At 54.0% G+C, this 24645-nt stretch overlaps 1 protein-coding gene across 1 annotated transcript; it reads left to right on the forward strand.

Moving 5' to 3' along the window:
* Positions 1-1000: 1000 nt before the first annotated feature.
* SLC6A17 (solute carrier family 6 member 17) lies at positions 1001-22702 on the forward strand. The gene is made up of 12 exons (XM_082778396.1): positions 1001-1135; positions 7889-8295; positions 11531-11688; positions 11955-12081; positions 12783-12964; positions 14058-14168; positions 15229-15470; positions 16205-16397; positions 16773-16965; positions 17160-17319; positions 17921-18083; positions 18478-22702. The coding sequence occupies exons 2-12, from the start codon at positions 8010-8012 to the stop codon at positions 18844-18846; spliced, it is 2184 nt and encodes a 727-aa protein (XP_082634522.1). The 5' UTR covers positions 1001-1135; positions 7889-8009; the 3' UTR covers positions 18847-22702.
* The last annotated feature ends 1943 nt before the right edge of the window (positions 22703-24645 follow it).

Consider the following 24645-nt stretch of genomic DNA (forward strand, 5'->3'; position numbering starts at 1 on the left):
CTGGAGTCACTATATCCCACCATGGATAGTTGGGAGATGGACTGGGAGAATTGGATCACTGGGTGGGACCCTTCTGTTTGCAGAATTTCATTCTCAGCATTAAAGGTGGACTAATAAGTGCTGCTGCCTCATCCCCAAATGTGGCTTAGCCCCCAGCTCAGCCCTGCTCCAGCCTGTGCTGCTCCTGGGATGGGCTCTGGGGTGAGAGGCAGTCAGTTTAGCTGGAGAAGATGTGGTGTCCTCTGAGCCCAGCTCTGGCTCTGTGGCCCCTGAGTGCCACTGGGCTTTGAGTGAGCCCTGAGCATTGCTGCCTTCCACAGACGGGCTCCGGATGAGCACCTGAGTTATGGGGAGCAGAATTCGGGTCCTGACCACTCCTCCTGCCATTCCTCCCTGCGTGGTCTGAGGCAAAGCAACGACTCCCACGCACCAAGTTCTCCTAGGAGGAGAGGGCTGACCAAAACCCACCTCCCACCCCAAAGTGGTGCCCGGGTCAGAGTCACAGCACTGTGCCCCCATCCTCAGGGCAGAGACACGGCGGCGACCGGGACAGCACCGGCGGGACTGCTCCTCTCGGCATTACAACGGAGGTCGTGCCTTTCCTTGCAGCACCAAGGTGGGCAGAAGTGAACCCGCCTCTCCTGCCGGGACCCGGTGCTCTCTTTTTCTTTTTTACGCAAGAGCCCCCTCGGAGAGGTGGGGGGGCCGGCCCGCCACCCCGGCTTTGACGTGCAGCCATGGTGACTCAAGCCTGCGTCAGGGTCTGCGTGTCCCTCATTATTTATTTATTTTAGTGTGCTTTTTTTTTTTAATTATTTTTTTTTTCCCGAGCCGAGCGGAGTTGCCTCCCCTCGAGCGAAGGGGAAGCGGGGCCGAGCCGAGCCGAGCGCGCATCCGCGGGGCGGCGGCGGGGGGAGGCTGGCAGCAGCCCGGTGCCGCGCAGCTTCCCTCGGCCGTGGGGTGCGGAGGCAGCGGCGGCGGCGGCTCCCAAGGTGGCCTCGCAGGTGTCCGGTCCTGCCGCCGCCCGGGCGGGGGGGGGACCCCGGTGATTTTCTCCGGGCCCCCCCGGTCAATCTGTGCCGGGAATTCGCTCCGCTTCCCGCCGCGCCGGGTCGGTTTCAGCCGCAGCGCAGAGGTAAGGATGCTCCCCCCTGGGCCCCGCTGCTCGTCGGCTGGCTGCTTTAATTCCCCACCTCCAACCCTCTCCAGCTGTCGGGGTTTTTTTAGGGGGAAGGTGCCCAGGGAGAAGCTGGGGGGATGCCTGAGCCTGGAGGCATCAAGCATGGCCCTGCGGCTGCTGGCATCGAGGGTTGGGGGGGAACCGTTAGAGGCAAGCTGGGGAAGCGGGGGGGGTAACCCCGGTGCCGGGGGGTGGCACCAGCCACCTGCTGTGGGTTGTTGGGGGGCTTATTCCCCCCCAAGCCACTGCCTGAGGGTGGGTAGAAATGCCGCTTCCAGGCTGACCTTGACAATAACATTGGGAGAAGAGAAAGCATTTGGCTGCAATGAATATTTAATTCCCAGCCACCAAAGTGTTGGGGCTTTATTTACCCTCTTTTTTTTTTTTTTTTTTTTTTTTTTTTTAGTACTTTCTGAATCTGGATGGATTCTTTTGGGGCAGAAAAATGAGGGTTGGGGTCCTGGTTTCATGCAATTCTCTATATTGGGTGTGGGGAGTCCTTATTTGCTTCTCTGCATTTATTGCATTGCTGATGCCCAAAGGTGTGTGCTTTGGGCTGGCATCTCGACCAGGTGCAGATTTGCATAATTCTGGGAATGTGGGGCTTAAACCAGCCAAGAAATCTGGTCCCAGCTCTTTGTAAAGGACACAGAAAATGAAATTGTTCTGCTTCTTGGATCCTGCCTTGTGTCAGAGGCAACTGAGGTTTGAATCCATCAGAAGCTGATGCAACTATTTCTGGTTTTGGTAGGAAAAAACCTGAGATGCCAGGCAGCTGAGCTATTCTCGGGAGGGTGCAGAGTTTCTTGTGAATCTCTCTCTAGAGGTGTTGGGACTAGGTCAGGGAAGCTGGATGGTGGCTTGATTGGAGCTCAGCTGCTCAGAAGTGAAATAAAATTTGGGTCTGTCTGTCCTCCAGGATAAATTGGAGAGATGGCTTCACAGAAATCAATAGGAACAAATGGGTTTGGTTTAAATCTAGAGTGACTGGAGTGCCACTTCAGGCTTGCACAGAGCAGGGAATCTGGAGTCAGAGCAGAGCCAAGCCAGGTGAGAGTCACGAGGATTAAATTTACCCCAGATCAGGCGCTGACCTACGCACATCCAGACTAAACCATTGCCTTGGGTGGAGGGGCTCAGATTTTACCCCATCCTGTGTTGCATTTGGATTTGTTTGTTTACAAACATGGATGCTTCATGAACTACAGAGCAGAGTCTGCAGAGGGATTTGGATGGTGCCCATTTGCTGCCTTTCAGAATAAACCTGGGCTGCTTTTGGGTTCAGTCACTGACCTTCAGCCAGATTGGGTGAGTTAAGAGGGATCACTGAGAGCTAACTGGAAAAAGATCATCTTGTGAGCCTAGTGGAGCCCTGAAGGAATCATATGACGGTTGGCTTTGATATGGTGTCACACTGCTGCAGCTGATGTGTGTTTTCATGATACCAAATGAGACATGAAAGGAGACCAAATCTGATGAATCAATGGGCTCATACACTTCCTGACAAACAAGGCGCTGAGGCTCCCCCTCCTCCGGTGTTGTTGTGTCTGTCTCATGACCCATCTGCAAAACTGCCCTTTCTGAGGGTTTCCGGCATCCACTGAAGAAAAGAGTGGCACCAGAACCACAGCCTGCCATTGCTGGTAAGAGACCAGAGCTGGGGGCTGTAGGAAACGCATCCACCTCCAGGATGAGCAGGTGGCAAGTGGTGGCTGGGCTATGGTAACCACCCTTCTGCATGCCTTTAAGGGAGCTGGGGACTATTTATAACATCTGGACACTCTGGCTGTCGAACGGCACTTGGGTAGGTGTAAGACAGAAGCGGAGGCAGCTCTGATTCATCAGCGAATGTGAATCGATCCTGTGTCATGGTGCTAAAGTGGGTCTGAACGTTTGCACAGGAAGGACGGCGCAGAGTATCCCGCTCCTCCGGCAGGGAAGTTCCTGGTGTGTGCTGCTGAGCTGCTTACAAACGTCTGCCAGGGCTGGAAGCCTGCTTTCCTGCAAATCTCCTCGCATGTGTGTGGTGCTCGGCTACCCTGTGCTGTTGTGTGTGCTCACACTGTCCCTGTCTGAATTTTGCACCTCCTCACATGTGGGTGCGAGGGGTGAGCACTGTGGGACCCTGTGATGTGGGACTGTGAGCAGTGTGGATGGGTGTGACTGAGTCACCGTGTGTTGTCTCTGTGGGGTGGCAAGAGCCTGGTGCTAATTAGCAGTGATTGTTTAAGGAAGAGGAGAGAGGGAGCAGCCCTAATGAGTCCAGATGGCAAAAACCTTCCCTGTGGAGCCAGTGAGGATGAGCAAGGGAGAGGAAGATCCGAGCTGGAGCTCTGAATTTCCTGGTTTGTAAGCAAGCCTCGGCTCTGAATAGCTTTAAGATGGAGGCAGTTCTTCCTGGCCTCTCCTCATGGCAGGAGATTTGCTTGAAGGAGACTGCAGAAGGGCCCCTGTAGAAGGGCTGGGGAGGTCAGAGCTGAGGTGTCTCCCTATGGGGCAAAAGTCTCTTCCTGGGGCTTTGCAGTGGAGTTTAGATGTTGCCTGGAGGGTCCTGCCCCTGGTTTCTTGCAGCCAAGGGGCTCCACAGGCCCGCACTGCAATGCCTCACAAGAGAAGCAGTTTGCAGAGGTGATCCTGCTCCCAGCTGGGCTGCACTCACAGCCTTGGGCAGTGGCATGGGGCAGGCGGGGTCCTGGAGCTACTTTTCTTGTGGTTTGACCTCAAAGCTGGGACATGCACCCTGAGTTCCTTCCCTTTGCTGCTTGGCTTTGCAGGGTACAGAGGGAAGATGGGAGAGGTGTCCGCTCTGTCCTTCCACATCTCCTTCCTGGGCTCGCTGGCTCCCTGGGTGACCTTGGATCCATCCCTTCCCTGCTTCAGCCTCTCCATCTGCATAAAAAAGCCCAGCCCTTGGTGCAAGGTTTCCCTGTCCCTGTGCATGTCTGTGAGGATGGGGAGCTGCAAACAGAGGCTCAGATCTCACAGCCTGAACCAGAGAATGGCATTTCACCTCCTGCAATTCCTCTGTGCCCTGGACCCTTTGCTCTCCCTTTTCCTAGCTCTGATCTTGCTGGAGCAAGCTGGACCTTCCTGGGTCTGGATCTCCAGAGGCTGGGAGCATCATCTCCTCTCCTTTAGGAGCTGCTGGGGTCTTGCATGGGAGCAGCAGAAGGAGCAAAGGCGGTGGGGTAGGGAAGGACCAGCAGAGTTCCCATGGTTTAAATGTTATTTTGAATTCACCAAATCCAAGTCTGTTTTTTTCTTCTTCCCGTCTCTCCCCCCTCCCCCTGCTCCCTCCTTCACTTTCCTCTTCATGGACCCAAATGGGGCATAAGTGCAGAATTTGGACACAGGAGCTGATCCGTCTCTGGAAGAGGAGAAACCTTCCCTGGTGCCCACCCTCCAGACCCAGAGCACAGCTGCTGCTGGTGCCTGCTCTACGTGGAGGCTGCTGTAAATCCACTTTTCCTCCCTGCCTGCATCTGCATTCCCTGGCCTAACTGAAAGATCCACTCACGTGATTCCAACCTACATTATTGCTCCCCCAGCCACCTCCCTGAGAAAGCAAGGATGGGCCGAGGCAGTACACGCGGCTCAGAGCTCCCTTCCCTGCTAAAGCATGCAGGAATGTGGGGAGCTGCTGGCAGCACTGGGGGATGCACAGCACTGAGCTCCCAAACAGTGGCATTCCCACAGTGGGGGCTTCCATCTCCATCTGGGAACAATGGGAGCTTCCTGATGGTGTCAGACCCCTGGGTGTAGCAGAACAGGAGCCTCTCCTTCCATGCCTGCATGGGGTGAAAACTGTTCATTCCACAGCCACCTATGGCCGTGTGCACTCAACCTGATGCTCCTGGGTTGCTAGAGCAAAGGGACATGGTGGATGAAGCGTGTAAAAGTGAGAATCATCTTCAAGGAGGGTCCTGCAGATGCTAAAGGGTGGGAGGTGCAGGAGGTAGGTAATCCCAGAGACAACCCAGTGATGCTCTCGCCTCGTGGCTCCCCCTGGGATGTTGGCAACTGCTCCCAAGTCATTTTTCAGGCACTAGTGCTGACCCCAGAACAAACTGGTGCCTTGCCCAGCCCCTCTCTGTGCACCCACATTGGGAACATCAGCGCGGGTTGTGTCTGAGAGAGGCACCTGGTCCTGCAGCGCAGGGGGGCTCTTGCAGCTGGGGTCTCTGGAAGGCCCCAGTCTTCCATCTAAAGAAGGGAAAATGCACATTTAAGAAAATTGAGGTCATAGGGGCTTTGTAAACAAGCTGAATTTCCATCTTCCAGTGGTGAGGGGTTTCTATCTTTCTTAAGCTCAGAAAGCTCCTGGTTGTCAGCTGATCTGCCTCATCTTTCTTGCATCATAGTTATTATTTTGGGAAACTATTTTTATTTATTATTAAATTCCTCATTCAATCAAATAAATATGCAGAGATACCTTTTTTTCAGATGGATTTGAACTGCACTTTCCAATCTGAGGGGTGCAGGTCTTGGGCCTGATGTAAAATCCTGAGAAAATTAATAGAAAGGGCCCTGTTGTCCCCTGGATTGGGTCCTGGTGCCATGCGAGGCGGCTGGTTCTTACCCTAGACCCAGGAGAAAAGCTCAGCACCCATTTTGGTCCCCAAATCATTTGGGAATGTTGCTCGTTCAAGGAACTGAGAGCCTTTGTGGCTTTGGAGGTGCTTGGAGCCTCCTTTTCCAGGAGCACCGTGTCCTGGTGCCCCATGACTCCTAAGGATAACACTGACCCGAAGCGAGGAGGGGAGAGGCAGAGACCCAGAGAGGTGCTGGGGGTTTGCCCTGTCCCCATCATGCTGGCCTGGCTTCACGCTCTCTTCCTGGAGCTGGGCATCTCCCAGGCTTTGCTCTAGGGGGTTGAGTTGTCTCAGGAGAGCCACGGGGTGCTGAGCTTTGGGACTTGGCCAGCAGATCATAGGTTTTCAGTCCCTAATGAAAGAAGAGACTTTAGCCCCCAAGGCTAAGTCCTACTCAGGGCTGAGTCACCCTTGGAAGGAGCTGAGCAGACAGGGAGCAGCAAACTACCCATAGGCAGTTCAACTGGGTGCCTAAATTCAAGGTCCACATTCATCTGCACAGAATCTGATCCAAAATCAATGGAAATCCCGGTGATTTCCTGGCTGCTGGATGAGACCTTCTCTGCCCTCTGTTCCTGGTACCAGCAGCTGCCAGCCCATGGCCAGGGGCTGAGGATGCTCTGTCACGGGCAGCTGCGTGAGGTAATTGCTGCTGCCGAGCTGTGAACAGTTTACGTGAATGGTTCTTGTTAGGAAATTAAACATTGCTGGACCAGGCTGGAAAGAATAATTCAATCGGCTTCTCCGGAGGAGCTGATCCAGCCAAGGTGGTGGAGCCGATGCTGTTGCCTGGCAACGGATGCAGCTTTCAGCTGAAAATAGCTTTTGTAATAGGAACGGGGCCTGGCAGATGGGGAACTTTCTTCAGGGTGAGAAAGCAGCAAGGTGAGGGTGAGGTTTCCTGCTGTGGCTGATGCTTCGCTCCCCTCTGGCACCAGGACTGCTGGCTGGGGATCAGTTTTGCTGCCTGGCCTGAACCCCTGCTCTGAAAGGGCTCAGGATTGTGAGATTTGCTTGGAGCTGAATCAAAAAGTTGGGTGCTTCTGCAAAGGGAAGAAGAGATGGGGACAGCTGAGGGAAAACATGGGGGGCGTCTTCTTCCTGCTCGCCGGGATGGAGAGCATGAAGTCTGTCCCATATTGCCCATCCCAGTGGAGATCAGGTGCCTGTGCTGACCCCAGGGATGGATTGTTTGTGCAGTGTCACCTTCAGGATGCCATATGGGTGCTGCACCAGCCTTGAGTTACATGAGAAAGCCACTGGTGAGGGTGAAATGACCCCATGGCCAGCTTGGGGCAGGATGGGTCCCTGGGCACAACACTATTGCTTTTCCAGGGACTGGTGACCATCCTGAGGTCCCTAGAAAGTTGAGATGGTCAAGAGAGAAAAAGAGCAAGCATGACCCTTTGGAAGAATCGTCTCAAGACTTGAGATTTCTTGTGGGTTTTCTCCATCTTCTCTCCAGCTGGTGAAGCTCCATGGTCCCAGCTGGGGCAGAAACATCCAGTCTGGCCCCAGTTCTTCCAGTATGGTTAAGAAGGGCAGTACTTGGTGTTTTTCTGGGTTGGGGAACAGCATAGACCTCCCTGATGCCTCATAGCTTTTCAAAGGGGATGAACGCTGTGGGGCTAAGCTGGGCCATGGGCACTCTCTGAAATGCCTGGTGTCGGGGTTACTCATGCAGTCAGAGTCATCCCTGGTGCAAACATATGGGCTGTGTTTGCCATTGCACCCCTCCGCACCTCCTACTTGTCCCGGCACTGGCAGCAACCCCACACTCACCCCACGCTCCCCTCTGTGGGTCCAAAAATAAACACACCTGTGCCTGTCCCAGTCCAGCACCCACAGGGGCTGATGCAGGAGTTTTGGGAATGAGGAGTGGGGTTGTTAGAGGATAAAAGGTGTCTCTGTCACCTGCCACCATCACCCTGCACCTGGGGAAGGTCCCTCCAGAGGGTCTAGGAAGCTCTTCTCTGTGAATGAAGAACCAGGGCAGTGCTCCCTGTTAGCAACCCCCAGCCAGGGATGCTAACCCCAGCTAAATGGGGGTGATGGAGACCCTGCTGTGCCTTGGGGCAAAATCACCTCCTTCTCTGTTGACCTCTTCCCTGTGCAGGTCCTGCTGATGAAGAGGAGGTGAGCCCTGAGCTGTAGCTTGCACAGGTGTGTGCCCTGTGGGACATTTGTCTTCTCCTCTTGCCCCATCCTGCCCCCCAGGGCCACACAGAGCCGTCCCAATGCCGAAGAACAGCAAGGTGACACAGCGGGAGCACAGCAATGAGCATGTCACTGAGTCGGTGGCCGACCTGCTGGCTCATGAGGAGCCTGTGGACTACAAACGCAGTGTGCTCAATGTGACGGGGGAGGCTTGGGACAAGCAGAAGGACGGGGAGGAGGAGCTGGATGTGGAGAACCGGCCGGCGTGGAACAGCAAGCTGCAGTACATTCTGGCACAGATTGGCTACTCCGTGGGGCTAGGCAACGTCTGGCGCTTCCCCTACCTGTGCCAGAAGAATGGAGGAGGTGAGAGATGAGGCAGGGATGGGCTCAGGTCCTGTGTGGGTTTAGGTATGGTCCTGCCTCCATCAGGGTGCGGATTGCTGGGCAAGGAGGGAGCAATGTGGTTTGTTTTGGCTCTGAAGGAGGAAAGGGGCAGCTGGAAGAGCTGGAAGAGCCTGGTGTGGGTGCTGCTCACTGCAGTGTGTATTGGTGCAGTGATGCAGGAACCCCCAGGGTAGCGTCTTCTGAAAGGATGCTCACCCTCCTGCCTCGAGGACAAGACAAGTCCCAGGCCAGGAGCCAGGATTTCTCACTACATCCCTGATTCCTGCTGGGGCAATTTGGAAGCTAGTGAGAAAAAAAGAAGAGAGCATCCCTCTGTTTCCCTGTCCAAAATCTGCATTGCGTAGGCTCCTGTCCCTCCCCAAATTCAACTTCCAGCCAGCTCAGGAGCAGACAGGTCTCCTCCAGCTGTGCTGAGACCCAGTACTGCTCGTGTCACTGATGGGAGGGTGGGTTGCTTGTCCATAATCCAGATCCCACCCCGAGGCCTCTCCACCGCAGCACCGACCTTTGCAGTGATGGGAAGCATCCCCTGCAGAGCAGCATTTAACGGGGCCAGGATCAGCCCAGCTTTCTGCTTTGCTTTCGCCTCATGCTCACCATATTCCTGGCACTGCATCGCTCAATGTGCCCCCAGCCCCAGCAAGCCTGCAGTGCCCTCAATAATTAAAACATCTCTGGTGTCATCTTTGGGATGAGTCAGCCTCCCAGGTTGACCCATGCTGTCAGGGCTGCCCACACCCCTCGCCAACCTGTCCTGGCTGGGGCACTGTGGCTGTGGCCAGCCCCTGCCCCTCTGCATGTCCCCAGCACCTGGTCCCTGTGGCGAGGGGACACTCACAGCTCCCAGTGCCCTGCTTTGTTTCCATGCAGAAGGTGCATGTCTGGGTTTTGGTGCAGTGTGGCTTTGCATAATGCAGCTGTGGTATTGCAAAGCTTGGGGGGGGGCGGGGAGGAGGGCTTTTGCACATTGTCTCAGGTTGCAGCACTCATCTGCAGGTGTGCAGGGCTTGAGTCTTGAATGCATGCACTGGCTGCATTGCACGTGCTGGCACACATGCATCTCTTGCAGCAGGATGGGTTTGTGTGTGGCCCAAGGAGGTTGGAGGCTGAGCCTGGGGTGAATGCAGGGCTGGGATAGATTGATGGAGCACTGCTGCCTTGGGTAGAGAGCTCTCACATCTGTTATTTCCTGGTTTTCTTGATTAAATGGGATCAGGACCCAGCTTGGGGCAGGTGGTTATAAACTAGGCTTCTCTTAACCCCTCCATGCTTCAGTTTCCACATTGCCACAACAGCCAGTAATTACCTGTAATTAGTGCAAGGAATGAAATTCTCTAATCTTACTCTGAGGGTCTCTGGCATCCTGGGGTTTTAGCCTTGTCCACCTCAAGTGCTGGCAAATGGGAGGGGCTCCCAGGCTGGGATGATTCCTGATCAGAATCACCTAGCAGAGCCAGGGCTGAATTTGCTGACGGTGTTTGGGGAGCATTAAGCAGCTGCTTTTTAGTCAAAAGGCCACATGAGATGTGATGTCAGGATGGGGAATTGTACCTCTGACAGCTGTGAGACCTGCTGTGGTGGAGATGGGTGTGCTGGGTTTGAACCTTACAGCTTGGCCACATCCTACTCTGGGACATAGGGGCACAAAGCCAGACAGATACCAGGGCAAGCAGCAGCTTCTAGGAGATCCTTGCTACAGTATAATGCCTTCCTGCAGCAGGTCTCCAGACAGGCTTTACAGGCTGCCTCCATATTTTATGATGGGGAAACTGAAGCACAGAGCTAGGAACTGGCTTGAGCAGCAGAATGCTGAACTCTCCTGAACCCCACATTAGTCCCCTCAGCTTTTTGGACAAGTGGCACCATCTTGCCTGTCCCCTGGTGTGGATGCTGCTTTTCTGCCTTTTCTCCCCACTACATTTACCCTCTTGGCCCCCAGGTGACATTCCTACTGGGTAGGGAGCCTGGTGCCAGGCAGACAGATGCAGGAGCTGGGCAGTGATGGACAGACTACTTCTGGGCTGCTGAGGTGGTGGCAGTGGCTGTTTTCTCTCCCACTCCCCTTACAGGTGTCTGTGGGGGAGAGTGGCTGTGTGCTGGCAGCAAGATGGGTTGGAGCCAAATTCTCAGGACTTGGTGTGCTGGGAGCCACTGCAGGCTGGTGATGATGCATGGGCATGGTGCCCATCTTCCCAGGGGTCACAGCAGGAAAATCTCTGATGTTGGAGAAATTTGCCTCCAAACTTGTCCATCTCTTTCTTGCTCTGTCTGCTGATGGGTTGAGGTGCAGATGCACAGGAGGGTGTTGCAAAGATGGGAAGCTCGTGCTTGTTCCCAGGGTCCAGCTCCACGCTGCACTCTGCCTTTGCTTTCACCCTCCTAATCACCCTGGGTGGCTGCATCTTGATTTACCTCCCCACTGTGTTTCTAACGTCCATCCCTAACTCGCTGTGAGGGCACTCGTCCTGTGAGCAGAGCATGCTGCAGCCTCGTGGCAGTATCGTGGGTTGAACTGCTTTGCAGCACTGCTGCTTGGTGGAGCATCAGCACCAGGTCCTGCCCTGGCCCAGGGCTGATGCCTGTCACCAGGGAGTAAATCCAGCCAGGAGCTTGCCCACAGTGCCCGGGCTCCAGCATGTGCTTTGTGGCCACGTGCTCCAAGCCCCATCCTGCAGCCCCCAGCAGCAGGCTAGAGTAATTCATCAGCCAGGCGCTGCAGCGTGAGTCATCGCATCCTTTACGGCCATTTGGTTATGCTTCATGAACTGCTAATTTCTCTCTGGTCTCCTCAATTAGGCAGAGATTAACTGCCTTTCTATTTTGAGCTATTTCTACCCCTACCAGAGGACTTCGCTTTGCAGGGTGGCACGTGGCGTGGCCAGTGTTGCTGCGGGGCTGTTGTAGTGCAGGGGGTTCAGTTGTGCTCAGGTGTGTGTGCAGGCAGGACCCATTGGTTTCCTGGTGTGTCCTGAGGTCTGCACGGGTGTGGTGTGCTGTAGGGGTGTATCCTGCATGTACCCACATTGTCAGAGATGTTGCACGCTTCCCTTCTGTGCATGTGTATTTTTTAGTGCAAATGAATGGACCAGACAGAGCCTGTCTGAGCTCTGCCTGTCCCTCCCTGTCTGTCTGTGCTTGGCTGCACGGGAGCAGGCAGAGACGGGTCCATGATGAGCTTTCTCCCCCCTGCCAGGTGCCTACCTGGTCCCGTACCTGGTCCTACTCATCATCATTGGGCTCCCCTTGTTCTTCCTGGAGCTGGCGGTGGGGCAGCGGATCCGCCGGGGCAGCATCGGTGTCTGGAATTACATCTGTCCCCGCCTTGGGGGCATTGGCTATGCCAGCTGCCTGGTAAGTGCACCCATGGGCCCCTTCCAGCCCCCACCTCAGGGTGTGTGGGACACTTAGCAATCTGCAAAGTGGAGGGTGGGCTGGAGGAGCCCAGTGTGGGCATTTGAGGGGTGGATGGCAGCTTTTCCAGCTCCATCCGTGGGTCCGGGGCTGGTTTGGGTACAAGCCTGTCCCTGCTCCCCTTCCGTCACTGCCCCACGGGAAGTGGGGTAGAGACTGTGTCACTGCCTTGCGACTTCACACCGTGTCCTCCTTATTCCCCCCAGGTCTGTTTTTTTGTCGGTCTCTATTACAATGTCATCATCGGCTGGAGCATCTTTTACTTCTTCAAGTCCTTCCAGTACCCTCTTCCCTGGAGCGAGTGCCCCATCGCCAGGAATGGCTCGGTGGCTGGTGAGGATGGGGGAGGTGCAGCTGGGAGGGAACAGTTCCTGGGGAGGGGGGGCTGCAGGACACTGGAGACCCCCGATGTCTGCATCTATTGGAGGCTGGGGACACTGGAGCCTGGGGAGTCTCCTGGGGGTGTGGATTGGATGGGAGAAGGTGCCACCGGGTCCTCTGCAGTCCAGGTGCCTTGTCCCTATGGAGATATTTCCTCAGGTCAGACAAGTCCTGGCCACGCTTTCAGACAGATTCTTTCCCCGTGGCTGGGGTTTGATGCCTGTTCAGGACCCAGAGTTTGGGTCTCTAGGCTGCCTTGGTGCCTGGGACCAGGATCTGACCTGGGCTGTGCAGGAAACTGAGCTGGGCTTGTCTGGCTGCTTTGTCAGTGCCTGACTGAGACTCTGGTGGAACTAGTGGTGCTCAGTAGTATCTGAGCATCTCCTTGGGACAATCTGGGAAATTTTATAGTAAATGCAAATGTCTTCAACTGTATTTAACATCTTGTTTTTGACATGACAATGGCTTTATGTCCTGTTCCCTTTTTCCTGCTAAAAATCAGCGCTGTTATCCTGTCCCTCAGTTCCCAAGGATGCCTACCTTCCCTAGCCAGCTCCTGCAGGTCTTTGACATTAATTTATGTTCATCCCCTAAAAGACAATGGATGACTCTCCCCCAGCTCCTCACTCTCTGGTACCTCTGTTCATTTGCAGTTGTGGAGGCTGAATGTGAGAGGAGCTCAGCCACCACCTACTTCTGGTACCGGGAGGCCCTGGACATCTCCAACTCCATCTCAGAGAGTGGGGGACTCAACTGGAAGATGACCCTGTGCCTGCTGGTGGCCTGGAGTCTTGTTGGCTTGGCCATGATCAAAGGCATCCAGTCCTCGGGGAAGGTGGGTATCTGCAGTCCATCCTCCAGACCAGGCTTTTTGTATGACATGAAGGCAGAAACCTCCAGGTCCACACTCTCCTGCCCTGCTCTGGGGTGTCTGTGTTCTTTGGGATGATCACACTTGCTCCAGAGCTGGGGACATCTCCTGGGGGCCCAGAATGAGATCAGAGAGGGTCACAGGGGAGGGGTTTCATCCAGCACACCTGCAGCAATGCCACCACAAGCCAGCCAAAGCACCTGTCCCAGTCCCTGTGTTTGGGGGCTGTCAGATGTCCAGACCATCCAAATGGATGCTCTGAGCAGCATGAGCCTTGTAACTGAAAGAGGTGTGGAAGATCTGAATAAGGCAGCAGCTCCTTCACCTGCAGATCCCAAAGGCAGCTTCACCCATAGGACTTAGGTACAGGAGCAGAGCCTTCCTCCATGGAGGAAGCACTGGGGCTGCACACCAGAAGCAGGGCTGGGAGGAGCAGGAATATTTGGGAGAGGGACGCTGAGACCTTGCTGGAGTTGTTGATGTATGAAGGAAGGCTGTGAAAGCAGTGGGGTCAGGTGCAGAAGGGTATGGCTCCCCCAGGACCCTCAAACATCCTCATCTCCAGATGTGCTCTGCAAAACATCTGGCACATTAGCAGGTAGCACAGGGCAAGGAGACTGCTGCCTGCAGCACTGAGAGCTGTGGGATGGGAATATGGCACAGGAGTGGGGCCGGGGCAGCACATCCCCCCTGCTGAGGGTGAAGCCCCAACCACATCTGCTCTGCCTGCAGCTCTGGGCTGATGCTGGGGAAGAGAGTGGGGTGGGAAGGCAGAGCTGGCCTTCCCTAGGGCTTGCCAGACACTGGCAGTTGTGTTCCAGGGTTTTTCTGAGCCAGTGCTGACACCTTTGCAGCCTCAGCAAATTTTCCTTCTCTCTCCTAAGTGTGCCCAAGCACTTTGCAGGTCCACCCAGGCTTCAGCATTTGTAATGTCCTGCCTTGGGCCATGTCCCCTCTTTTCACCCCTTTTGTGCTGTACTGTTGATGGACGGGGAGGGAGCTGAGCCCGGGGGGCAGTAAATGAGGTTGTGCCCATGCTGCATCCCTGTTGCCCCAGGTGATGTATTTCAGCTCACTCTTCCCCTACGTGGTGCTGGTTTGCTTCCTGGTGCGGGGACTTCTGCTGCGCGGGGCGGTGGATGGGATCATGCACATGTTCACACCCAAGGTAAGAACCCCATGCCCAGGTTCTCCTCCAGGCTGATCACACCAGCTTGGTTTGGAGGGGGGAGGTTTAGCTGCCGCAGAGGCTGCAGTCACTTCCCTGTACCCCACAGCACACCCTCACTGTGCCCATGTGCTCTGGTGCAAGCAAGTGTTCTGTCCTCACATCTGAGGCTGGGTAACAGCTGCCTGCAGAGGGCTTCTTTACCCAGTGCTCAGCCCTTCACACACACATCATTTCACAGAACCCCACTTTTCCTCTATGATCCACACCTCAAAAAATAGAGCGTCAATCCCAGATGACCTCGCAGGTCCCAATAAATCAGCCAGGAGTTTTTAGGAACACCTTGAATACAGCCAGGACTTGTAGACTGCCATCCTAGTGCTGCTTTGAGCCTTGGCATTGCTCCTGTTGCCTTCAGGTGTCCAGAAACAGGGTGGGCAAGAGGGGTCCCTTAGGTGATGTATTTAAGTACTCTATGAGATGATACTGTCTGGCAGCAAAATATCCACCAATCTTATGCAATTAACCAGCTAATTAATTAATTAAGCAGAGATGTAGATGAATCAGCTGAGCCAGGGAGGCTGCTACAAGATATTAATTGTGAACTCTTGATGAACAGTGCTTGGAGGCCTCCAGCCTGCATCAGGGCAAGGGAGATGATGTCCAGGGGATGGGCAGCTACCAACCCCCCAGCCCAGCCACTGGGTTCCAAACACTCCAGGCAATGGAGGTGGGCAATGGCAGGGGCAGGATGCGGCCCCATTGCTGTGCAGCATGTGGCTCCCTTGGTGGGGGAACTGGGATACCAGGTGGTCTGTGGTCCAAATCTTTGCTTGCCCTTCTCCATGTCTCAGTGTCCTCCTGTGCAGGAAAGAGAAAAAGGACCTCCACATGCTGTGTAATGCAGAACCTGATTGTGGCAGCACAACGCCAGCCCATGGCTGCTCCAGAGCCAGCCCTGGCTGCAGGCACAGCAGTCTTTTAGTTTAGCTCTGGCTCCATGAGGATGAGTTATGGCACCACCAAATCACCTATTTTCTTCTTCTGTGTCCCCACCAAGCTGGACAAAATGCTGGACCCCCAGGTGTGGCGGGAGGCAGCCACGCAGGTTTTCTTTGCCTTGGGCCTGGGCTTTGGGGGGGTCATCGCCTTCTCCAGCTACAACAAGCAGGACAACAACTGCCACTTTGATGCCACGCTTGTCTCCTTCATCAACTTCTTCACTTCTGTCCTGGCCACCCTGGTTGTGTTTGCCGTGCTGGGCTTCAAGGCCAACATCATGAACGAGAAATGTGTGGTGGAGTAGGTGGATTTGCTTTCTGTCTCTCTGGGGTGGGGAAGTCTGTGCTCCTGCCGGTTGGGGTGGGTCTGAGGCAATGGAGTAAGTGATCTAGAATTGGGTAATGTTGTGTTTTGGTGGACCCAACTTTGACCCAGGTCAAGGTCTGGATCTCCAGAGATGTCCTATTGTAGCTGAGAGCATGAATTCTTCTAGCTTCATGAGGGAGTTGGGCATTTAGCTCCTCCAGCCTAAAGTTCAGCCATGAGGCAGGCTGTTAGTCTGCACATTACTGGTGAGCCCATGACTGATCGCATCACCTGGGTTTCCCTGAGTTTCTACTCATGGTTGGGTCTCCTTGTCTGCGACTAAAGAGCTACTGTGCTGTACCCCAAAAACAGCTGGAGGAAGGTGAATTTGTGCACGTCGTGTTATTGTTGGACAGTGAGCTGCATCCATAAAAATCCTGACTGTGACAAAGCAGAAGAGAAGCCACAACAACATGTGGCTAAGCAGAGGCTGCAGACAGCCTGTCCCCTGGTAGGGTCCCGGTTGCATCCTCTGTCATGTGGCCTAATGCAATATCTGCTTGTGCAAATTGCTAAGAGGCTGGACAGCATGTCACGGCTGGGACCTGGGCAATGTGACCCAGGCAGGTTTATCCTGCCTGATGCAAAGGACTCACATGGTCAGGCACTGTCCTCCTTCCCAGGAGGAAGGGGACATCTCCGGGTGACTGGGCTCTGCTCTCCCTTAGGAACGCTGAGAAGATCTTGGGCTACCTGAATACCAACGTGCTAAGCCATGACCTCATCCCTCCCCACGTGAACTTCTCCCACCTCACAGCCAAGGACTACAATGAGATGTACAGGGTGATCATGACAGTGAAAGAGGGGCACTTCAAAGAACTGGGCTTGGATGCCTGCCTGCTGGAGGACGAACTCGACAAGGTACCCGGTGGCATTCCTAATAGGAGAAGCAGATCACCATGTCCATTGCCAGTCCCAGGTCGGAGCTACTTTATTTGGGTAGCTCCTGGCACTTGGATCTGGAGAAACTGTTTTTATAGACCCTCCATAGGGATGGGAATTCCCTTTCTCTGTGGTCTTCCCAGTGCACAGGGATCTTTCCTGGGGTGCAGAAATGGTCTGCCCATAGTGAGTCTGACAGCCACATCATCACTTCCAGGCTGGGGTGCAGGAGTGGATTTTTGTTTCCTTCAGGAGTTGTTCAGTGGGACAAGAGAGACCTAAGGCCTGCAGGGGCATGCAGGCTTTGTCTCTGACATGCTGCTTCTCTCCTTTTGGCCTCTCTCCCCCAAACAGTCAGTGCAAGGAACTGGGCTGGCCTTCATCGCCTTCACGGAAGCCATGACCCACTTTCCGGCCTCACCATTTTGGTCTGTCATGTTCTTCTTGATGCTGATAAACTTGGGGCTGGGCAGCATGATTGGGACCATGTCAGGCATCACTACGCCCATCATCGACACCTTCAAGGTGCGGAAGGAAGTGTTCACAGGTGAGGTCTTCTGCATTCTCCTGGGGAAGGGGTGGAGGTTCCCCAGTGCTCTGGGGGTCATTCCAGAAGAGCGTGGATATGGTGGAGGTGTACCAGGTCCTGTTAACAGAGGGAATGGACCACCTGGTTCCACAAGAGAAGGCCTTGCTTCCCCCTTGGGTGCTCTGCTGACCATACCTGTTTGCTCCCTGCAGTCGGCTGCTGCATCTTTGCCTTTGTGGTCGGCCTGATCTTCGTGCAGCGCTCTGGGAATTACTTTGTCACCATGTTTGATGATTACTCAGCCACGCTGCCACTCACGGTTGTAGTGATCTTGGAGAACATCGCTGTGGCCTGGATATATGGCACCAAGAAGTAAGGCTTTTGCACAGGGAAAAGAATATCTGTGCTATAACTCCTGGCTAAAAACAAACAAACAAACAAACAAAAAACAACCAACCAAACAAAATACACCACCAAACCTACCTTCCAGCTCTTTCCTGTGGGACTTTTTTTCCCAGGAGGCAAGCTCTGATTGAACAAATACCCCGATAGCAATTACCTTATAGAGGAGGGATGTCTCATGTCTGTTCACTGCTGTCTAGGATCAGTCCTCTGCCTGTCCCTAGGTGTAACACAGCCCCAGGAACACATCCTTCTAGCGGGTATCTAACTTTGGTTATGGTGCTCTCTTACTTGTTAGTATGCTTTTGTCTGAGGCTCTGGGTCACTCCCAAGGGCACCTTGTCTGCCCCAGTGCTGGCTGGAGCAAGGGAGGCTCAGACTTATGTCAGGAAGCCTTTTCCTTGAGAGGTTCCCAAGCAGTGCTACCAGTTTGAAGGACACTGAGACACTTGCCTGGATCAGCTGGGCTCTTGAGGCTCTACCTTGAGCATAACCCACAACAGGGTCTCCTGGGAGGAAGTTTCTCTTTTGAAAGTGGGAACAGTGTGGTTCCATCTCTTTCCCTTGGCAGGTTCATGCAGGAACTGACAGAAATGTTGGGTTTCCGGCCCTATCAGTTCTACTACTACACCTGGAAGTACGTCTCTCCCATCTGCATGGCCGTTCTCATGACTGCCAGTATCATCCAGCTGGGAGTCAGCCCCCCGGGCTACAGCGCCTGGATCAGAGAGGAGGTGAGCACAGCCCCAGCCCCTGCTGCTGCCTCCACCTGGGCCTGGGCTGAGCAGGGAGGAGATGAGGGCTGCAGACCACCCTGCTCTTCCCTCCTCTGCTCGTCTGTCCTCCTGCTGCTGGATGTCCTGTCTGAGACTGCAAGTCTTGAGTTCTGACCACGGGCTGAAGTTTGACCTTTGGGTTTTGGCTCGGTTCCACAGCTACCCTCTGTGTGCAGGACCATGCACTTTTTCCTGTTTTTAACTTTCTTTCTGCTAGTTTCATGTAATACCCCTCAAGATAAAGTCTGGCAGAAGGCAGCAGGGACTGCCTAGCACATAGGATACATTGTACCTGATATGCATCACCTTTGCTGTAACAATCCCTTGACACAGACCCCTCTCTCTCTTTCAGGCTGCAGAGAAGTTCCTTTTTTACCCAACCTGGGCCATGGCTATTCTTATCTCTCTGATTATCCTGGCATCCCTCCCTCTGCCTCTGGTCTTCATTCTCCGGCAGTTCCACCTAGTGTCAGATGGCTCCAACACACTTTCGGTCACCTACAAGAAGGGCCGGATGATGAAGGACATCTCCAACTTGGAAGACAACGATGAGACCCGCTTCATCCTGAGCAAAGTGCCCAGTGAGACCCCGTCCCCCATGCCCACACACCGTTCCTACCTGGGTCCAGGGAGCAATTCCCCCATGGAAATGAGCAGTGCCCCCAACGGACGATACGGGAGTGGGTACTTAATGGCCAGCACCCCTGAATCTGAACTGTGACTGTTGCCTGCCAACCACCCCCATCGGGAGAGGAGGTCACTGGGGAGTGGATCCTGGCTTTCCAGGCAATGGGAAAACTAATAAAGACAAGACAAAGAAGAAAACCCTCTTAAAATCGTAACCCAAAGCAGCCATTTCCAAGATGACATCAGGAAGAATGGATTGCGGGAGGGGCAGGACTCCTCTGACAACCCTGGGCTGAATGGCGGGACCTCCAGGGCTTGCCTTCAGGGAAGGGAGGAGGAAAAAGTGGTGATGCAGGACCTCTCTGAGGGTCCTTCTCTTGCAGCCCAAATCCGAAGCAAAGAACCTCTCTTTCTAAACAGTTGATGGTTGGAAAAAGGACCTGGTGTCAGGTGGAAAGCCAAGCACGCTTCCTCCTGCAGCCCAGTGCTCTGCCCTCCCTGTCCATTGTTCTTCAGCCGGGAGGAGCCACGGCCTTATTCCAACGAGCACAATTAACCATCGATGTTCATAGCACAAAAGGGTGCTGTTGTTGTTGCCATCGTTGTTGTATCTCCTGTAGTTTTTATAGCTGTGGACACACCCAGATAACCCCAATATTTTGACCAGGGTTGGCAGGGAGCAGTGTGGGGCTGGCTGAGTCATTGTGGTGTGTGGGACTGCAGCTGGTGGATCCTTGGTGTCTGTTTTGTTACTACCAGCATGGTGATGGTGTCTGCAGGTTGTTCTGAGACATGGAGATATCATGTCCATGAGACAACGTGGACAGCATGCTCTGTGGTTGAGCAGTTATTGTGCTGAGAGGCAGCAGGACCTCTGAAGTGAGTGATTTTGGATGTGTGAGCATGTGTGAGGTCTGAACCAGGGTTACAGTGATAGGTGTCAGGAGCAGTCTCCTGGAATGACTCCTGACATGTGGGATGCTCTGCTGAGCCAAAATCCCTGGCGTGGGATCGTCTCCTGTTGCCACTTTAGATGTCCCAGTGGGACAAGCAGAGCTGTGGGGCATCCAGTCCTACCACAGTCCTGGTGTAGCACTCAGGAAACCACCCCCCTAACTTACCTCCCTTGCACCCACCATCTGAGGTGAGCTGGGCAGTGATTATCTCTGGACATGTCTTCACCTCTGAGAGCATCGAGCCGGTGCCTGCATTGCCTTGCTGCTGCACCTGTGCAGGGGCTCTCCAGCCTTTGGAAGGGGGTAACCAGCTTTTTGGGACAGCAGATGGAGGACATGTCCTCTGAGCTGCAATGACCAGAAGTTGGTGCCGGGTCCCAATGTCCCTGCTAGCTCTTGATCCAGGCTGGTGAGCTCCTGTTAGAGCCCAGGAGCCTCTATCATGCCCATCCATGTTATGGGGACCAGATGAAGGTGATGCTATGTTTTTTCTCCCCAAGCTGTCTAGGAAAGTTTGGGGCCTCCCAGCTCAGAGTTTTTCCCACTGGGACTGATGTTTTTTTCCCTGAATCATATATAAGCCAAGCATTTCTGTCAAGGGCACCAGTATTATGTGGCCTTTTCCTCCTTTCTTGGTGGGTGCAGGGGAGAAGCAGCCTGCTTGATGCCCTCTCTCCCTCTCAGCACATTGCTACAGTCTCAAAAGCTGAGGGAGCTCCTTAGCTTCAGTTCTGCTAGGCTTAGATGATGTGTGGTAGTATTTCAAGTTAGTTTGAAGGCCAAGTTCATGGTTGCTTGTTCATGAGCCCTTCTCTCCTCCACTTTCCTATCAATAGATTTTCTTCCACCTTGATTCTCCTTTTGGCTGAGAGTCAAAGGCAGACAGTATCTGGCCCATTTGCCACATCCTTGACTCCTCCTGGCACCCTAGGATGTACAATGTCCCCCACAGTGACATTTCTCTTGTGGGTTGTAATCCTTTATTTATAGTCCTTCTCCTTTTTGTTATGAGCTCAGCTGGTGGCTCTGTCTGGGAGATTAGCACAGGACCTTTGTGAGCCATTTTTTCAGGTGGAAATGGAGGCATGGATTGAACCAAAGCAGCTCAGTCTTTGCTGATAGCTCTGAGAAGCACCATCCCCAGGATCAACCATGCCCTCATCTCTTGTCCAATCTCTTCACCATCCTCTCTGCTGTGACTTTGGTCTTTCTCTCCTCCTGCCCCTACAGAGGAACACAGAAATATCCCCACTGCACCACCTCTGAATGGGAGAAGCACAAAACCTATGCATTTCTCCCCAACACCAGGCAAGATGTTCCCTCCTGTCTCTTATTTCTCCCTCTGTCCCTGATTTCCTCCTCATGACCAGCAGAACAAAGGATGAACCAAATCATTGCAAAATGTCACCTTCCGATGCAAGTCAGACTCGCACCCCTGAGCCCAGGGGATTCCCACTGCAGCTCCCATGGAGTTACTGGGGCAGGACACCTCCCGCAGCCAACACATGTGGTTCCATCTGTTCCCATGACACAATGCTCCTCAAACCCTGGGGGGAAGGATCCGGCCCTCCATCTCTCCCATCACTGTTCCCAAACCAGCCAGGAAGGCATTTGCCTTCCTCCCCTCTTCTTGCAGCGCCAATAAGAGGCAAAGTCAATAAGAAGGTAACAAAAAGCTATATTATATATATATATATATAAAATGTATACAGAGAGAGGAGATGGAATAATAACCTAGAGATTCTCTATTTCTATTGTATATTTATTCTGTAAATGTCACTGTAAATGATGTTAAATGACAAAATGTATTCCAAAGTGGCCCATGACCTATTTTCATTCCCAGTGCTGTACAGATCAGTTCTCACTGTATATCAGACATATTTTTACCTTTTCATTTCTTGTGCGTGGTGGGTGGCCATCCCTCCCCCCATGCCCCTCCCTAGCCTCAAGGGGTCCCCTAGCATGGGGAGACCACAGAGAGGAGGAGGGGGGAGGAAGCCTTTCTTTTTATCTGTGGAAGTACTGTATTTCTGTGTGGTATTTGCTTGGTGTTAGGCACAGGGGTCTGTGCGGGGGTAAGTTGTAGGTGATCCGTGTCGTGGCCGTGTGAGCGTGTGCATGTTCGTCCATAGATGCTGTGTGTGGGGGTGTGCGCGTGTACGTGTGTGCGTATGTGTTTTGTTTGGGGTCACTTCTTGCTGTTCTTGGCCACTTTTGAAGCCTGCGGTGGGGCTTTCTCCCACCTGCCAGGGCAGGCTCTCTCCTCCACGCACCTTCTTGGGGTCCCAGGGCTGTGGATAAGGACAAATCTGGTGACTTTTAGCCCTGGCAACCACTTTTATTTTCTTTTCCCCCCTCAGAGGCACAGGGAATAGCTGCTAGTTGTGAGCACAGACACTTTCCAGTTTTCATCCAGGCAGTCAGAGCAGGAGGGGGGAACCGCTGCCGATATTCCTGCCCCCTCCTCTTGCTCCCTGCCTGGTTCCCAGCCTCGATCCTGCTGCTTGGAAGGGGATGGTGTCCTCAACAGGAGATGCTGGCTGAATCAGGAGGGGTTGAAGTCCTGAATGAGGAGAGAGGCTTACCCTCCTGCCCCTACACAGACCCTGGCAGCTCACATTAAAGCCCAGCTCCTCCTGGGAGCTGCTCCCGCTGCCACACTCCTGCCCCTGTCCTCCCCTGAGCCTGGGTCTCACCAGCAGGAATGGGGCACAGGTGGCAGGGCTGGGTGGCCTCGGTGGCACTGCCAGCCCCAGGGGACACGGCCCAGCCTGGACAGAGACATGGCAGCACACGGGTTGTGGCCACTTCCCCTGTGGGTAAGCACAAGGCTGGCAAAGCACTTCTGTACAGGTAAAAGCACAGATCTGGTAGAAACTCGTCCCATGTATCCTCGTAGCCAGTGTATTTAACATACGTGCCGTGCTGGCCGGACTCATTGGCAGTCGAGAGAAACCCTGTAAGAGCTGTAATGGAGTCTGATTAAAAGTTTCTTCTTACCAAGTCTCTTTGCATGTTTCCTTTCTTGGGGTGGGCTTTGGGGTCTCTCTGAGGTTTGAGGTTGCAAAGAGCTAAAGCAATGGGCTCCAAGGCTGCCAGCACCCATGGACATAGATGTCTCTGTCCTTCCCTGTCCTGTCCAGCCACCCATATCGTCCTTCTGTCTCCCCTTCTCCTCTTTGATCCCCTTCCTGTGCCTCCATCAGCCCCTGCAAGGAGCCCACTGTGGGCATGGCTGCCCACAGGCTCTCCAGGAGCATCACAGAGGTGATCTTCCATACTGGACCAGCTCAACCAGTACACACTAGCATTATGGGGCACATACACTGGTAAGACATATGTTCCTCTTCCAATGCCCTGCTAACACTGCTGATGTCTCATTCAGAGCACTGCGGGTGCTGGGAGTCTGGAGAGCCACCTTGGAGAAGGACTGGAGCTTTCCAGCAGACCCAAATAACTTCAGCTGCTGGATATCAGCTTAGTAACAAGCTTAGTGGGAAGCTTCCCTTCGCTTCCCTTCTCTTGCATCTTTTGTAGCTTCTTTGGCTTCCCCAGGTCTGATACCAGGGAGCAAGGAGGGAGGTAAAAGAATAGAGGTGAGTTGGGACCAGCTGAGATGTGCCAGCAGTGGGGATGCCATTGGGGTACTTTGCTGCTGTGAACTGTGAGCATCCCCTCTGTGGTGGCAGCTGCATAGGAGCAGGTCAGGTTTTCTGAGCATCTCCAGTGCTGCATTGTCTGGAGATGTAGGTGCAGCATTGGGGTGAGGACCTGCACTGGGGGCTGGAGGAGCAGCACTGCCCATGGCGGAGGCAGGAGGAGGCACACAGGTCCCTCCAAGACCAGGCTCTGGGGCAGCACATCCTGCAGGGCAATGGCCAGTACAATGGGACACAGAGGATAGCTCTGGCCCCAGCACAGCCCCATCTGTGGGATCAGGGATGGAAATGCTCCCAGCTCCTCCCCAGCCTCAGAGATTTCCCCAGTGAGGCAGAGCAGAGAGGGATGAAGGAGTAGGGGTGCAGAGCCCATCAAATCCAGCTCAGGGTGATGTCTGAGGCCCTGCGGTACCCACTTGTGGCTGCTCACTGCTGTGCTGAGCTGTCAGGCCTCAGCCTGAACCTGTGCTCACTCTGCAGTGTGTGCTGCCTGATTACGAACTTGGAAGAGGCTCAGACCTGGGACGCAGGGAGGTGACACATTGCCACTGCTGGACTGTGTGTGAGCAGTGGCTGGCTGGCACAAGGGCCTTGTCCCCAGGCCACCCCACAGTGTAGAAAGGGGGTCATTTTGATTTATCCCCTTCTCTCTCAGGCAGGGAAATATTGCAGCTATCTGCAAAAGCAAACCCAGGAGAAAAAAACAAAAAACAAACAAAAAAAAAAACAGCAGCAAAGATGATGCATCTTTGGGATTGCAGTTACTGCATGGGCTGAGTGAGCTGCTGCCATGGAAAAGCCCCAGGCCGGGAGGGTGAGAGCAGGGCAGGCTTCAGCTGTGTTCACTCTGAGGAGTCCCAGGGCTGAAAGTGGGTTGTGGGGGGATATGGGGGCAGAAACATCCAGCTTCTGGTGCAGGGGCTCCACGCAAAACCTGCCTGAAACAAACGGCAAAGGGTGATTCTGGCCCACATGGGGCTGGAAAAAAGCCCTGGAGAAACAAAGCAAATTTAAGCCACATGTGTGATTTAAAAAAAACATTATTACAGATTCCCTGTGACAGTGAGGCACAGAGCCTGGCAGGAGGCAGAGGATGGTACCACTGGATCAGGGGGTGATTTCTGGGTGTCTCACTTCAAAACATCCCTGGACTGGAGTGTGGACATGGGGTGGGTACAGACACAGTGCAGGGGTGCCCGTGTGAAGGAGTAGAGTCTCACCGTGGGTCTCTGAGCGGTGCTGGAAGAAATCCACAGCTGTGATCCCAGCTCTTGCAGA

The sequence above is a fragment of the Aythya marila genome (genome assembly GCF_965140915.1).
Source record: "Aythya marila genome assembly, chromosome: 24".
In the NCBI taxonomy this organism is placed as follows: domain Eukaryota; kingdom Metazoa; phylum Chordata; class Aves; order Anseriformes; family Anatidae; genus Aythya; species Aythya marila.

Bases quoted from the DNA above. Each gene is read 5' to 3' on its own strand.
- SLC6A17 (XM_082778396.1), top strand. From the start codon at position 8,010: ATGCCGAAGAACAGCAAGGTGACACAGCGGGAGCACAGCAATGAGCAT. The intron at 12,082-12,782 runs GTGAGGATGGGG...GTTCATTTGCAG, and splicing joins CAGGAATGGCTCGGTGGCTG to TTGTGGAGGCTGAATGTGAG. The intron at 16,398-16,772 runs GTACCCGGTGGC...TCCCCCAAACAG, and splicing joins TGGAGGACGAACTCGACAAG to TCAGTGCAAGGAACTGGGCT.